This window comes from Monodon monoceros, unplaced genomic scaffold (genome assembly GCF_005190385.1).
Source record: "Monodon monoceros isolate NGI ecotype Baffin Bay Population unplaced genomic scaffold, NGI_Narwhal_1 Super_Scaffold_22, whole genome shotgun sequence".
In the NCBI taxonomy this organism is placed as follows: Eukaryota; Metazoa; Chordata; class Mammalia; order Artiodactyla; family Monodontidae; genus Monodon; species Monodon monoceros.
This window is the reverse complement of record NW_021703779.1, coordinates 112,115,073-112,131,250: the sequence shown is the minus strand read 5'-3', so window position 1 is coordinate 112,131,250 and position 16,178 is coordinate 112,115,073. Positions and strand designations below refer to the sequence as shown.

Here is a 16,178-nt window from a genome sequence, read left to right as displayed (position 1 = left end):
CATAGGCGGTCAGCATGGTTTTTGGAGAATTGGCTCCATGGTTCCCATGTCATTTCTACTTTATTTCAGTTCTTTCTTGAAAACAAGTAAAAGTTAAATGAGGCAGACATTCCCAAACGAAATTGCTGCAGTCTTGAGAGCTGGTGGCTTTCAGGAGGCAGGTCAGACTATAATACTGGCAGCCCACAGGGAGATCCTGGATCCAGGCTTGGTTCTTTCAGCTTGATCTGGAGCCCTCCTGGCACTCCCTCTTGGAGCCCACACTGGGCTCTGCAGAGCTCTGTATCTGAATCACCCCCAGCTTGACAGGAGAATGAAGTTACTATTAGAAATGTTTGAGTTTTTCGGTGAAATCATGGGAGTGGAAGGCAAATCCCCAAATTACCTGTTTGGGTAATTTATTTTTGTTTTTCATTGGCTCCCAAAGAAAGCAAGGAGGAAAAAAGTCACTACTGAGCATCATTGAAAACTCTTTTATGTGTTGCATTAATGCAACTTAAAATTTCCTCAATTTTAGGAAACATTTGGTTCAGGGCAAAGTGAATTCACCAATGTGTGTGTGTGTCTGTGTGTGTTTGAAACCATATCCTTTAGTTTCCAATCTCAGCTTACCCAAAACTCCTTGTGCCTCCAAGTTTCTTATAGCTGCTTTGCAGTGGTTTGCTTGCCAATTCCCCTCCCATGCACTTTCTCCTTCATTAAATCTCTTCCACAGAAGGGGTTGCCACCAAGTCTAGACTTCAGTAACAGGCAGGAGGAGGGCCAATTAGTGAAGATTTTGATTCATATTACATGAGAGTGGGGGAGGAGAAGGAGGCGGAAAATCTGTTCTCCTCAGTCCTTCAGATACTCAAGTTCTAACACAACAGTGTGATGAAGTTGTATAAAATTACTGGAGCATTTACACAGCTAGTCCCCAAGATGGCATAAATGCCACAGCACTAGAGCATGTCGGTGTAGACGCTCAGATCAGCTGAAGGATAGGAAAAAGGAAAAGATCAATAACGTTGTTTCTCACTCAGGGATCAAGAGTGTTTGATTTTCTTTTGGTTGCCTTTTGCTCAGGTGCAGTGTGTATGTTGTACTAACAAGGCAACCGACTCCTTTTTCCACAGGTCCCTATCATGGGGAAAGGGGAAAGATAAAATAGAGGGTACAGATTATTTACAGCAGCTGAGAAAGTAATTACAAGGTGCAATGGCTTGAAACTGAAATTTAGGTTAGCCATTAGAGCTGGGAGAAGCATCTTAACAGTAAGGGCAATTGGACATCAGAAAGATTTGCCTGAGAGCTGGTTAAACAGCGTCTCCAGGAGTGCTGGAAGACTAGGGCAGGTGTAATGTGAAGAGAAACTCCTACCAAATTCAGGGTTGGGCTGGAGGCCCAGACTGATAGGCATATTCCATTGCTGCCCAGCTCTCTTTGTGATTATTTGATTGCTAATAGCTTAAAATGCTTTTTTTCATGTATACAAAATACACCTAATTTATCAGGCTTAAGAAAACAGACTTTTTTTTGAATTTTGTTTTATTTTTTAAACAGCAGGTTCTCATTAGTTATCTATTTTATACTCATCAGTGTATACATGTCAATCCCAATCCCCCAATTCATCCCACCACAGCCCCCCCCCATCCCCGGCCCCGCTTTCCCCCCTTGGTGTCCATACGTTGAAAACAAACACATTTGAGCAGCGAGAATGAGGCATTTGGATTAGTCTGAGCACCCTCCTAACAGACTTTCTGGAATATGAACCAAGGACTGAGGCAATGTTGTTATTTTTTTGCTTCTGCAAGACTTCCGTTTTATAGTATGGGACTATGCTGTTAAAGTAACATTTGGGCTTCATCAATATGACTTTCTCAAGGCTGAGCATAGATAAAATTTGGTTTTGGCCCCTTTGATCTTTTTGTAATCTTTCCCTTTGACATCGCCCCATGTCCCTATCCAGGTGTGCTGGGTTAACTCCCCCACCACACCCCCTCTTTCCTGTGCTCCAGGAAGCTCCCAGGTAAACTCTTTAGCCTTGAGGTATGAGGGAATTACTCAAGGGTTGTTACGCTTGAAGACAACACCTGATGAAATTGCTTAACCAAGTAGTAACTCACCCATGATGAAACCTTTAGACATTACTAGGCAGGTACTTATAGGTGGGAGAGAGAGGGTGTACTAGTTTCCTAGGGCTGCCATAACAAATGACCTGAAATTTGGTGGCTTAAAACAACTGAATTGATTATCTCACAGTTCTGGAGGCCAGAAGTACAAAATCAAGGTGTCAGCAGGGCTGCATTCCCGCCAAGGGCTCTGGGAGAGTCCTTCCTGGCCTCTTCCAGCTTCTGTGGGCTCCAAGCCTTCCTTGGCCTGTGGCTGCATCATTCCAATGTCTGCCTCTGTCTTCACATGGCCTTCTATTCTTCCTGTGTCTCTCCTCTGTGTGTCATTCATAAGGACATGTCATGGGATTTAGGGCCCACCTGGATTATCCAGGATGACCTCATCTTGAGATCCTTAATTTAATTACATCTGCAAGACCCTTTTTTTCCAAATAAGGTCACATTCACTGGTTCTAGGGGTTAGTACATGGACGTAATCTTTTGGGGGGGCACCATTCAGTCCGCTACAGAAGAGAACTTTCTGGGCCTCTTGAATCATCCCAATTTACCAGAGTTCTCTACTCTAAGGGGAACTTGTTCTAGGGAAGCTTAAAGTTGGTTATAAAATTTCAGTGTGTTTCCTGAAAGGGATGTGGGTGGCAACTGCTGTTAACCCACTTTCTAAATGGTTAAATCAAGGACCTGGGGAGTGAAATGACTTACCTAGTCACTCTGGATCAGAAGAAGAGTTCTAAAACTGAATAGGCTACCGTATTATTATTCAGCATGGACTTTGTGTCTTTAACTCATGGCCTTATTGGATTATTTTTCTTAAAAAAATATTTTTCTAAACACTTTAGCCATAAGAAGGCAATCGTTGCTTATTAGTCACTTGAAAAACCTTTTCACAGGACTTGTAGGATCAAGGTGATGGTGTGCTTTCAATCTACCGTAGCCTTCTACCTAGTCTTCGTGGTTTGCAGAAACATCAGGTACAGGGAGTTTTAGAAGCCAGAGACATCTGTGAAGCAAAATACTGCCTTTTTAGGGTCAGGTATACTGAGTTTTAGGTACAACTTGCATGCAGAATGGTAAATATATAGTTGTCACAGATGAGACATTCTCTGAAGAAATACTGTCACACTTGCTTATGACAAAAGGACCGGTTCTAACATTTGTGGCAGTGACAGTCTTGGCATGTAAAGAGATTAGTGAGTTAGAGTGTGGTCTTCATGGAAACGCAGAGAGAAAGGAACGTTGGAGGTCACCAGGCCCAGAATGCTACATAGTGCAGGAGTCCCTTTTGTGGTATCTCTGACACTGCTACCCAAATTATGCTTGAATGCCTCAAGACGTAAGGAGCTTACTATCTATAGGAAGCAGGGTCTAACTGTTGAGTATTTGTTCATCCATTCAACGAGCATTAATTGAGTGTCTACTATATTCCGGGTACTATGCCATGTCAGGGAATACAAAGATGGCCAAGATACTGTTCCTGCCTACAGAAACTTACAATTTAATGGTAGGGGTAATAAAAGTATAACAATAGCTATAAAAGCTAGATTGCAAAATGCAGTATTAGAAGTACAAACTGTGCTGAAAATTCACAGAGTTGACAGCTCCTGGGGTTTATTTGGTGGAGAGGGTACTTGGGGGAGGAGAGACAAACATTATGAATAAGAGACACTTGAGAGAGACCTTATGGATGAGAAGGTTTTAATAGCTGAAGCTAGGGGAAGAGCACTCCTGGGACAGAAATAGCATGAACAAAATAGGGAAGCAGGAAATGAAGGCATGTGTTTGGGAGACATTAAATAGGAGTTTAATTCTCACAACCACCTTGAGAGGTAGGTGTTATTGTTCCCGTTTTATAGATAAGGAAGCTGAGGCTCAGAGATTCAGTAACTTGCCTAAGATCACACAGCTGTTATGTGGTGAAGCTGGGATTCACAACCTGGTCTGATTCCAGAGTCCTTCCCTTTGCTATTGCGTGCCATCCGTCAGGAAGCTGTCTGACATTAGTTGGCCTCTGGAGACAAAGGGGTATACAAAAGGGAATGTGGTTATTACATGGGGTGAAGCACTGAAAAGGCTGAGTTGTTGGTCTTTGCCTTGGCCTCATATCCATGTTCATGTATAGCTATTGTCAAGTGCTATTGACAGAGCCTTCTTAGAAGGGCAGAGGCAGGTCTTTTGCTTCTTTTGTGTCCTCCCAGTGCCTAGTCTAGAATGGGCTTAGTGACTATTGATTGACCTACAGTTGGAAGCAGACTCTCAGACCTGAAATTGTCTGCAGGGTCATCTAGTCAGGCCCAGATCTGAAAAGGTATTTGGTTGAGTCGCACAGCTGATTTGGTAGCAGAACAGATAATAACACTTTAGTCTTGGTAGGGAAGGGTTCTTCCCCCCACCCCACCCGATGTGATTTCATACACAGGGGAAATGGCCTAGCACTTAGATTGGGCCTAGGGTGTTGAAATTCTCAGCTATGCTTCAGGTCTGCGTATTTGAACATTGTATCTGAAGGATAAAAATTATACATCTCCTAAAAGATGGGATCTCCGCTACTTATCTGAGTAGAATAACAACTAGTGAAAGAGTGAGTAGGGGGAGACAGGAAAATTGCCTTGGTTTGGTCCCTCTGGCAGAATTCTAAAAGATTCTTTATCCTGGAACTTCCCTGGTGGCACAGTGGTTAAGAATCCACCTGCCAATGCAGGGGACACGGGTTCGAGCCCTGGTCTGGGAAGATCCCACAGGCCCCGGAGCAACTAAGCCCGTGCACCACAACTCCTGAGCCTGCGCTCTAGAGTCCGCGAGCCACAACTCCTGAGCCCGCGTGCCACAACTATTGAAGCCTGCACGCCTAGAGCCTGTGCTTCGCAACACGAGAAGCCACCGCCATGAGAAGCCTGCGCACCACAACGAAGAGTAGCCCCCTCTCGCCGCAACTAGAGAAAGCCCGCGTGCGGCAACGAAGACCCAATGCAGCCAAAAATAAATAAATAAAAAGATTCTTTATCCCAACTGGCATATCCTCCAACCCAATTTTGTTTTTATTAGGGTTTTTACCCTGTCTAAATAATGTGTGGGGGGGTGCTGGAGGGAAGAGAAGAAGGGAGAAGAGGAGGTGAGAGAGAACTCCATTTTGGGCTCTGAGGATTCTTTATTTTTCCTGGAATACTGTTCTTCTACGAGTTGCTCTATTAGCATCAATTAATCTGACCCGGTTCCTTTAAAACTGAACTCTCTTGAAGTTCTGGCATTGTTTCCAAGTCAAAGGGGAGGACATCAAGCCCAAACGTCAGCGAGCCCCTTGAGATACAAAGATAAGTCAGTCAAGGGTCTTTCCCTGAAGGAACTTAAATCTAGTGAAGATAAGGCATGCAAATATAACCATGATGCAAGTTAGAGAGTGTGAGAAGTGTCTTTATAAAGGATGCAGAGTGCTATGGGAATTCAAAGGACAGAAAGCTTTTGGAGTGCATCTCTGCCCCCGCGAACACTCTCTCCTGTGAGAATCCAATCCACAGATAACTCAGAGTCAATTATACCTCAGGAAAGCTGGAAAAAAATGTAAAAAGACAACAAACAAAAAATAGCCAAAGATAACTAGGAATCCTCTGGTGGCGGGGCTCACATACTCCTCCTTATCCGGCCCCAGCTACTTTCCACCAGCTCACTTTTCCCTCTAGCCTTACCAGGTTCCTTGGCAATGCCTGTATATGCCACCCACTTTCACACGCCTGTGTCTTTGCTCCGTTTTTATTTTTTATTGCGGTACGCGGGCCTCTCACTGTTGTGGCCTCTCCCGTTGCGGAGCACAGGCTCCGGACACGCAGGCTCAGCAGCCATGGCTCACGGGCCCAGCCGCTCCGCGGCATGTGGGTTCTTCCCGGACCAGGGCACGAACCCATGTCCTCTGCATCGGCAGGCGGACTCTCAACCACTGCGCCACCAGGGAAGCCCTGCTCCGTTTTTAAGAAGGAGAACGATGTGATCAGATATGTACTTTAGCAACGTCTCTCTCCGGCTTGGGTGGAAGAGAGGGTAGAGGCAGGAAGGCCAGTTTAGAGGCTGTAGTAGTTTTCCAAGTGAAAAGAGGTGAGGTGATGAGGCCAGGATGGAAAGAAGATGAATGATGAGGGATATTTAAAAAGCATAACCAGTAGGATTTAGTGACAGTTGGCTATAGGGGATGAAGGTGAATGAGGTGTCCAGAGTGACCTAGAAGTTTCTAGTTATTGATAGTTTGGGAGTCCATTTCCTGGACCAATCTGTGAACCCCAGGGCAGGGACTGTGTCCTGTTCATTACTGTATTCCTTGGGTTGGGCAGAGACCCTAGCACAAAGTAGGCATTCTGTAAATGTTGTATGAATGAATTGTTCACCACTTTGGCAGGCTGAATGTAATCAGTGAATTTGTGTTCCCAGAGCACATGTTTGACTGCTGCTTGGGAATGTGGTCCAGAAAGAACCTCTTTGTGGGAGAGTGTAGTGATCTAGGGATTCAACCTTTACTGGGCATGAAATGATATGCAGTTAATTGACAGTTGGCAGTAGAGATAAAGGTAATTCGTTCTTTAATTCTCAGGCTTATCTCCAGGGTTGCTTTAAACTCCCAGTACTCCAGTGTGGTACCAACATTTTGGCCTGCCTTTTACAGAGGCAGAGTCTGTCACGGCCCCAGGCATGATCTTTGCTTTAAAGTCTGAGCTCGTGATACCCAGGTGTGCCCTCTGCAAGGTCATGTTCTTTCAGGCTAAATAACAGAAGGGTAACCTTCATCTGGGTTCCCTAAGACGATTTCTTCCACCAGCAATCCTCACTTTCCCCACTGGTTTCAAATGCAGCCATTTCTTTCATCTGTATTCCTATCTTGATTAGTAAGAAATTAATGAGCATGTAAGATTTGATTTAGATAATGATTAATTAGGGGAAAAGGCACCGTTCTAATAGCAAGTCACTGTTATATGCTAAGGAAATTAGTTAATATTTCTGGATGGCAAATTGACTTGTCCTCTGTTAAAAAGAAAACCTTTTAGAAATGGTTGCTACGTTATTTTTTCGTTCATTTGTAGAGCAACCTGCACTTAATCCTTTGGATAATTCTAATAGGCATCTATTATTTTCCCTGTAAGTCATGAAGCAAACCAGTTTTGGATATCATTCATTCCTTTGTTTAATATTACTTTAATGATAATATTACATTATTATTTTTAGCACAGCATACTTTCGTTAGCAAAAAAGTCTGCCATTCATAAAGCAGCCCTTGGCAATAAAATGTGTGAAATCATCATACACACACACACACACACACACACACACGTATATATATGGAAAAGATTTCAGTTTTCATTGTTACTGAGCCCTGACGATTTAGTCTCTTCTGTTGCTGTTTGAATATGTTCTATCTGCTTTTAGAAAAGTATAAGGATCAAGGTCTACATTAATACTTCTTCTGTTCTTTAGTGTGTTTTTAAATGTGATTTTTGACAATTTATAGTCATTAGCTAAAATTGCAGTGTAGTAAAATAACCAACATATAGAACATAATAAAGGTAATTGGAGAATCGGAGGGCTGGAAGTGACCTTGAGGGGTTATTTAGCTCATTTCCCAATTTCAAGCTGTAAGACTAATCTTCCTAAACAGCACCCTTCATCATATTATACCTCTGCTTGAGACTCAACAGTGGTTCTTTATTGTCCATGGAGTCAAGCCCATAGTCTTCTGTCTGCATTCAAGGCCCTTCACACTCTGGCCCATCTTGCCTGATAAGCTAGCTATACCCCAGATTCTAGTTTCTCTCCAGGCAGGTTAATTTTGCCCCACTATTCCACAGGTGCCATATGCATTTCACCCATTGGCCTTCTCATCTTTTACTGTGTAGCTCAAGCCCTACCTCCTCCTGGAAGTCTTCTTTGACACCTAGAGCCTCTGGTGAGCATTTACTTATCTAGCGAATGTTGTCTATATTACATATTTGAAAATTCCACTTTATTGAAATATAATTTATAAATAATAAAGTACACTCATTTTGAGTGAAGAATTTACTGAGTTTTGACAACTTTATATACCCATGTAACTACCACCCCAATTAAAATATAGGCTATTTCTGTCACGTCAGAAAATATACTGCATATTTTGTCACCTAACCATATATCAGCTTTTACTGTTCTCTAGCTATTTTTGTGTGTGAAAGTCTGGTCTCTTAGCATGAATTTGTTTTTTGTTTATTTTAATTTTACTTAACGTATATTGAATATTTACCTTGTACCAAGTAGGCTAAGAGCTTTACATGCATAATCTCACTCAGTCCTTGCAACAACTCTGCCAGGTAAGTGGTATTGATAATAGGGACGAAAAGGCGTGTAGAGGTTAAATAATCTACCCTTGGTTGCAAGCTAGTAAGTGGTGGGGCTAGGACTAAATTGTAAGCTACTTGACCAGAGGGGACCATAAGTGTTTTGCCTACCATGATGCTGGCCTCCAGGCCGTTAATACTTACTGACTTGGAATAAAATCCAATAGAACAGATACAATTAAACAGCCTCATATATAGTTTTCACTGTCCTCTTCCAATTAGGGACAGAGCTCAGGCCTGGAATGGGGTCTCCAAGTGAGTGTGGTGCACCTGTGACTGCATGGCAGAGAGGAGCCGAAGTCCCAGTCCTGGTGGAGGTGGCTAAGGGAAACCAGAAGCAGTCTAAAATGTCAAGTCCTTGAATGGAGCCCAAAAGAGTAAGAACTAGGCCCAAAGGAGAGAGTCTGTGTTATAGGTCAAGAAGGCAAGGCCACAGGTAGCCAGACCTAAGAGATCCCCTTACACAAGAGTACACATCAGGAGGGAGCTTTCGGTGGACCACCTGTGATTTAGCCTCTGGAAGGGAAAGCAACTGGTAAGGGTGCCCAGCTTGAATACACATGGGAATAATCCTCCAGAGAAAGGCTTCCATAACTCAAATATCCCTTCTCAGTTGTAAGACCCAGAACTGGGCCCACTGTGCAAGCAAGACATTGTCTCAAAATAACTAGAAATAAATTACTTTATAGTTTCTTCAAGCGAAACATCTATTTGTGAATCTTCAAGATGTTTGGAAATTGATTTTTGTGGTATTTTAATATATTTTTCCAAGATCAAAGCATACAGATGTAACATTTTCAGGGTCATCTGTCTCCACTCCTCCTTTTTAGATCAGACAGAAAGTGTTCTTTCTGTGTTCTCAGTCTGCAGCCCTCATTAATGCACCACTACATGCACAGGGCTGCCTGAGATCGCCGGGGCATCCCAAAGGAGATGGGAGTCATTCTCTGCTCTTCAGGAACTAAAAATCTAGGAGAGGAGATTATAGTATGAAGGTACTTTTTAACCCTCCAGAATAAATGGGAACTAGCAGCCCTGTAATGACTTCAGTTATTATTATTTTTTTTTTAGCATCTGGGAATGCAACTTATTAAGCCCTAAAGGGTTGAACCTTTCTGACTCATTCGAATAGTCAATTGCTAAGTCTTCTCCTTATCTCCATCCCAGGCTATAGTGCTTGTCCCTATTCCCATTTCCCAGCTGAGTTCCATTTTTACAAAAAAAAAAAAAATGTGAGCCCCTTTGCCGAGTGTGGTCCGTGATTACTTTTCCTTCCCATCTAATAAAGGAGCTATTTTCCCTTAACCTTCTTTTGTTCCTGACATACTTAAAGAATGCTTTGCTACTTACTATGTCTTTTGTAAGTTACATCTTATTTCTTGAATTGGCCTCTCTGCTTTTATTCACACAAGCATGTACCAGTTCTCAGTGTACCTCCTTAGTCATTTGCCCTCAGTTCTACTTTTTATTCATCCCACTTGGGATTTGGTTCCCAGAGTAATTCTTTGTTTTGTTGATAAGGATTCCCCTCTAAATTCTTTCTCTGTTTCTTTCTGTTTTGTGTGTTCTTTCTGTCTTGTTTCTTTCATGGGCATGTTCATGCATTAAAATGGTTATATTTCATTTTTGTCATTTCATTTAGGTGTGTCTAGCTCTCCTGGCCCACTTTGTTCCTTATGCTATCATGTACTGAGGCTTATTTTAAGCTGGCCTGTGAGTTATATGAAATTTACTTAAAACAAAATGTTTTTCCCTTTGGCATTTATTTCTCTCCTTCCTGGTTTGGAAATCCTGAATTCTTATCAGTTTATAGATGTTTTATTTCCTCAAATCTATAGCTAACTCTTAGCCCCCAGATCAGTTATACTGGTTTATTGATTAACCAGGCTGTGATAAGTTGGTGGGAGGATAAATATTGCTATATATACATTTCTTGTATTTGGATATAACACGTACCTTTCCTCATGACATCTGACATGTTTTCCCATAAGTTCTCATTTGAGGTTTTAGTCCTTTAAAGATTTTGGCTAACCGAATTCCTGAGGTCGTAGGAGTTTATACAATGATGAGACTTGACCACCTCAGGGAAGGGGGGTACCCCCATGCATGCTCTAAGTTACTTCATGAATTATCATATTAAGGCAAACCAAACTGGCGTCATGGTCATTTAAAGAGTCATTCCTGGGCTTCTGTTGGTACATTGAGTGGCAGTTTGTTACCTTCTAAGATGTAAGCAACTCACAGCGCTTCACAAAGAAAAGATCTGAGCCCTATTGTTTTATAGAGTTAGAACAGTACTAACAGCCACCCTGCCAAATAAACCCTACCATTCTTGAAAACTGGAAATCATCACCAATGGAAATTTAGCAACACAAAGAATTTTATCTATGACATTTAATTTTATGAATGTATTGCAAATACAGGCATTTTAAACCACACACTATTTAGGCATCAGTTTACTAAGAAAGTAAACTGGCGTTTGGAAAGTACCTGCTATATAGGATTTTTCATACCTACACATGTGTCCCAACTACCCTTGTTTAAATCTAGATTAGCCACTTGTCCCCAAGGGGACTCTTTCCCTACTTGGTCCAATAAACTGAGTCAGTTTCTACTTCTAGAATGGCATTACATTTTGTAACCTCATGTAGAAAGAACACAGTGAGCTAGAACTAGCTCTGTTATTTTTCTTTTTCTGAAGATAATCATAAAGCCTTTGAGCTTAGACCCTATTCAAAATCGGTTTAAGGCTCGTATATGAGATTGACATTTATAGGAGATAAATCTGAACTCTGCGTCTCCAGACCCCAAATTGTATTTTGACACATTAAACATCACCTTTCCATCCAGTACTACAAAATGCAGTGCTGCGTTAGGTTTGGTGATACACATTATCCATGCTCTCCTTTACTACTTTTGTCAGCAGCTCCCTTAAGGAGGAGGAAGTAGAGAGCTTGGAGTCAATACTGGGGACTCCAGCAGTGATGTCTTGTGAGGTTGAACTTGATGAATTTCATTCCTCAGTGAAGAAAACTTGGACACATACATTAGGGCCATGATAACTGGAATTCCTAGGGAAATCAGAGATTGTAACAAAAGTAAATTTTCTGGTAACTTAGGGCTAACTAGTTCCCCCCACCTTTTTAAAAAAAAAACAAAACACCTCAGTCATTGAAAAGCTGTCTAAAACGTCTGAATATGCTTTCTAGCCTCACTTCAGTAAGATTTGATGTTTATTATGAAAGCTTACTTTGCCAAGGACTTTATGGAACTTTGCGGGTGTCCCCCCTTGGGGGGATATCCCATATACATGTTTTGTCATCCTAGATAACTATGTCGCTTTATCGCACCCAGTTATATGCACTAGGTATTCATCTCTGTTAACCCCTCTAGACAGTGTGCTCCTTGGGATAAGGACCATGTCTCTCTTGTTGAAAGCTGTACCTCTACCATGTAGCACAGTGCTTGGCACACAGAAGATATGTTAGACTGGGTCCTCTGAGAAGCAGATGCCAATATAGCACTAGATGTGCAAGAAGTTTCTTGGGGAAAACACTTGGGAAGGAAATGAGCCGTTCGACTGTGGTGTAGGTCTGACCCCTTTGGAGGAGAGAGGGAAGGAAGGAAGGTTGAGTAGAGAGAATGTAAACTGCAGTACAGTTTTAAGAAAGTTTTGTCAGGGTCAGTGGGGAGTCCTCAAGCCAAAATGCCTGTCAGCAAAGTCCTGTGTCTCACAGGACTTGGCATCTTTGCCATGCTGTCATTGGCTGGGAGCAGCCCCTAGGGATTGTGGCCTGGGCACAACATGGCGTTGAATTTAGAGCACAGCAGCTGGGACCGTTCGGCAGTTATACTCCCTGTGGTAGGAGGTCTGAGATGCACGTTTTCATGGCCACCACAGAAGAGCTCAACAAATGCTTATTGAAGGGAAAGTTTGAGTAAAACAGGAGTTACAGAAGAAGAAGGAGATTGGACTTAAATATGCATTGAGCCCTAATATTTGCTAGTATTGGTAGAGGATATAAAATCTTGGGACTCTCCGTTGCTTCCCTCATTTCTCCTCAAATGTCACCTTATGAAAGAAGCCATCCCTGATTACCCTACATAAATAGAAGCGCCCCTGCAATCACCACATTCCCTATCTACCTTACTTTTAAACATTAAAAAACAGCAGCTATATTGAGGTATAATTGACATACCATAAGCTATACATATTTTAAGGGTGCAGTTTGATAAATTTGATACATGTTTACAGCCATGAAACAATCATCACAATCAAAATAATGAATATATCTATCACTCCTCCGAATTTCCTCACTCTCACCTGCTGGACTGCTTCATCTCCGCCAACAACCGCTGAACTGCTTTCTGTCACCATAGATTAATTTTCACTTTCTAGATGGAACCATACAGTATGTAATTTTTAAAATTTGGTTTCTTTCACCGAGCATAATGTTTTCAGGGTTCATCCATGTGATGGCATGTATCAATAGTTTATTTCTTTTTATGGCTGGGTAGTATTCCATTGTGTGTGTATACCACAGTTTGTTTTCCCTTCCTTACTTAGTTTTATTTTCTCTGTAGTACTTATCACTGCTTGACCTTACATATGTAGTTTGTTGTCTCCCAGAATATAAGCTCCACGAGGGCAGGTACTTTACAGACTGCTGTATCCACAGTGCTTGTCACATAGTGGATACCCAATAAAATATTTGTTGAATGACTCTCACCTACTCCCATGGCTTCAATTTTCTTTTATATGCTGATGACTTCCATGGATACAGAAGTGCGTTGAGTCACCAGCGAAGAGCTGAAAACAACAAAAAGCGTTTTTTTTATGGGGAAACCTGGTAGATGATAATCATTGACTGAGGTACGGATTACAGGAGACGTAACTTGTGTGTTCATATGGGATATATTGAGTTCAGTTTGGGGTCTGCTGAATCTGAGATTCCCACAGAGTAGTTGAAAATGTGGGATTTTGGAGCTCAGAAGAATGGTGAAGGCAGGATTAGAGAGTTCAGCAGTCACAGGGGTTAGGTAAGATCATTGGGGTTGGGCAGAGATGTAGAATGAGAAAGAGGGTGAACAACATTTATGTGATCGGCAGACGAAGAGGAAGCAAGAAAAGATAGATAAGAATAGCCATAGTGGGACTTCCCTGGTGGTCCAGCGGGTAGGACTCCGCGCTCCCAATGCAGGGGGCCTGGGTTCTATCCCTGGTCAGGGAACTAGATGCCACCTGCATGCCACAACTAAGGGTCTGCATGCCACAGCTAAAAGATCCTGTGTGCAGCAGTGAAGACCCAGCGCAGCCAAAATAAATAAATTAAATAAGTAAATATTAAAAAATATATATATATATATATATGTAAGAATAGCCATAGCAGTGGGGGGGCGGTGTATGGGGTGTGTGTGGATAGGTTTAGTGAACTGGGTAGATTCACTAAAGCAAGGCGGGGGGAGTGTTTTAAGGAGGGATTGGTTAACTGTGAGGACTGCAAAGGGTCACATTGGTTGAGGACTGAGAAGAGGTTCTGATTCCCTAACTTTGGAATAATCAAGAAGATTATTCATTTGGCAAATCTTTATCGAGATACAGAAATAAGAAAGCATTCTGCATCATAAGGGAGCTCAGGAACTCAGAGGAGCAGGAGGTTGGCATTTGTGCTAGAGCTAGAATTGTTGAGTTGTAAGGGCTTTTGGCGATTGAATGTTAATGTTAGCGACATTGGATTGCCCAGACATACATTTCATTAGGAAATCATAACTGGAAGTTTGAAAGTGGCTTCTTGCTTGTGTTTTCATTCATAAATTATAATCAAGAAAAAGAAATTGTAGGAGTGAAGATTGGTCTTTTAACAGACAAATTAAATATTGGTGTTCAGTGACGTATACTTCTTGCTATAAATTAGTTTATACAGCATTTATGAGTCAAACCTAGGCAATTAATTCTTACAGTTATTCAAAAAGAATCAGTCATAAAGATAATAGGGAGAAAGCAGGGATTAGTTAAGGTAAACGCTGATTTTGGATAATCAAGATTTTACTGTGTTTTAAAAGAAATGCATTGTTTTGCCTTGTTTGCCTCCTGTGTGTGTGAGACACTGTGCTTACTGAAACATGAAAAACTTGTTTGTTTCAGGATCAGATTTGCAAGTATGTCTCCCCAAGGGCCCAACATGCTGCTCAAGAAAGATGGAAGAAAAATACCAACTAACAGCACGATTGAACATGGAACAACTGCTTCAGTCTGCAAGTATGGAGCTCAAGTTCTTAATTATTCAGAATGCTGCAGTTTTCCAAGGTGAGTTCTGGGGATCATTTGAGATGTGCTGCTCAATGGCATCATTATTTGGGCACTGGGCTTTCAAATGCTAAGTATAATTTATAAATTACCATTCCAACATTAATACTTGTCATAAAAACCTCCCAGTGAGGGACTTCCCTGGTGGTGCAGTGGTTGAGAATCCGCCTGCCAATGCAGGGGACACGGGTTCGATCCCTGGTCCGGGAAGATTCCACATGCTGTGGAGAAACTAAGCCCGTGCGCCACAGCTACTGACCCCTCAAGCCACAACTAGAGCCTGTGCTCTGCAACAAGAGAAGCCCGCGTGCCTAGAGCCTGTGCTGTGCAACAAGAGAAGCCACTGCAGTGAGAAGCCCACGCACGGCAACGAAGAGTAGCCCCAGCTTGCCGCAACTAGAGAAAGCCTGCATGCAGCAATGAAGACCCAACACAGCCAAAAAATAAATAAAAATAAAAATTAAAAAACAAAAACAAAAACCTCCCAGTGAGAGATTCTGGTTAAGGAAAAACATGGTTTTTAGAGAAGCTGCATTACAGTCTTTGGAAAGGTGGGTATTGTCAAAAATCATTGTCTAAGGACATTCTGTTTACCTGTATGTAAAGGATGAAATCTCTGAAGAAAGAATAAATGGTACTTTCCCTCCATTAGCCCATAAAACTTGTTTAAAAAACAAAAATGTTTACTTAAATACCAGTTTTCTCCAGGAGTTAGTTGGATATTTGTGGAACATGCACAAGCTCTTTCTGCCCACTGGGACTATTTCCATTTAAGAGGGAAAAACTGGCTTAATGGCCCTACATTTTCTCATTTGTGTGAGTGATTATCCTTTCTCTTTTTCTGAGTCTCAGTTCTTATTATACCTGTGTATGACTGTAAAAGATAGCTGTTGTGGTGTTGCCAGAATGGGTAGGAAATTACATTTCTCCTTATTAACTTGTAGGACTGTCATAGCTGGGTGAGGAGTGTCTTCCCTTGATTCAGAGACCCAGCTAGGAGGATGACGGTAGTGGTGAGAGCAAACACTTATATAGCATTATGTGCTAGGTACTCTTTTAAGTGTTTTACATATATTAATTCATTTAATCCTCACAATAAACCCTATGAAGTGAGTAGTATTATTAGTTTCCCCATTTTATGGATGAAAACTCAAGGCACAGAATGGTTAAGTAACTTGCCCAAGGTCACACAACTAATAAATGGGGAAAGTAGGATTTCAACCCAGTTGGCCTGGCTCTCAGAGTGTATGCTTTTTACTACCTCATTATGCCACTTCCTGTGAAAGAAAGTTAATTATGGATATTGGGGCTCTCTTCTATCCTTCCTTAAGCAGATGGAATCAGCTGCCTTTTTCTTGTCCCACAAGGAGAGAATTGGGGTCAGATAGAAAAATAGCACTTCTGACTACTTGACAT

At 41.8% G+C, this 16,178-nt stretch overlaps 1 protein-coding gene across 1 annotated transcript in view; it reads left to right on the top strand.

Moving 5' to 3' along the window:
- GPC3 (glypican 3) overlaps nucleotides 1-16,178 on the top strand; it is a 440,822-nt gene that overhangs the window by 17,146 nt on the left and 407,498 nt on the right. The window contains exon 2 of the mRNA XM_029240698.1: nucleotides 14,601-14,762. Within this exon, the coding sequence (XP_029096531.1) occupies nucleotides 14,601-14,762 (162 nt within the window). The remainder of the gene's footprint in view (nucleotides 1-14,600; nucleotides 14,763-16,178) is intronic.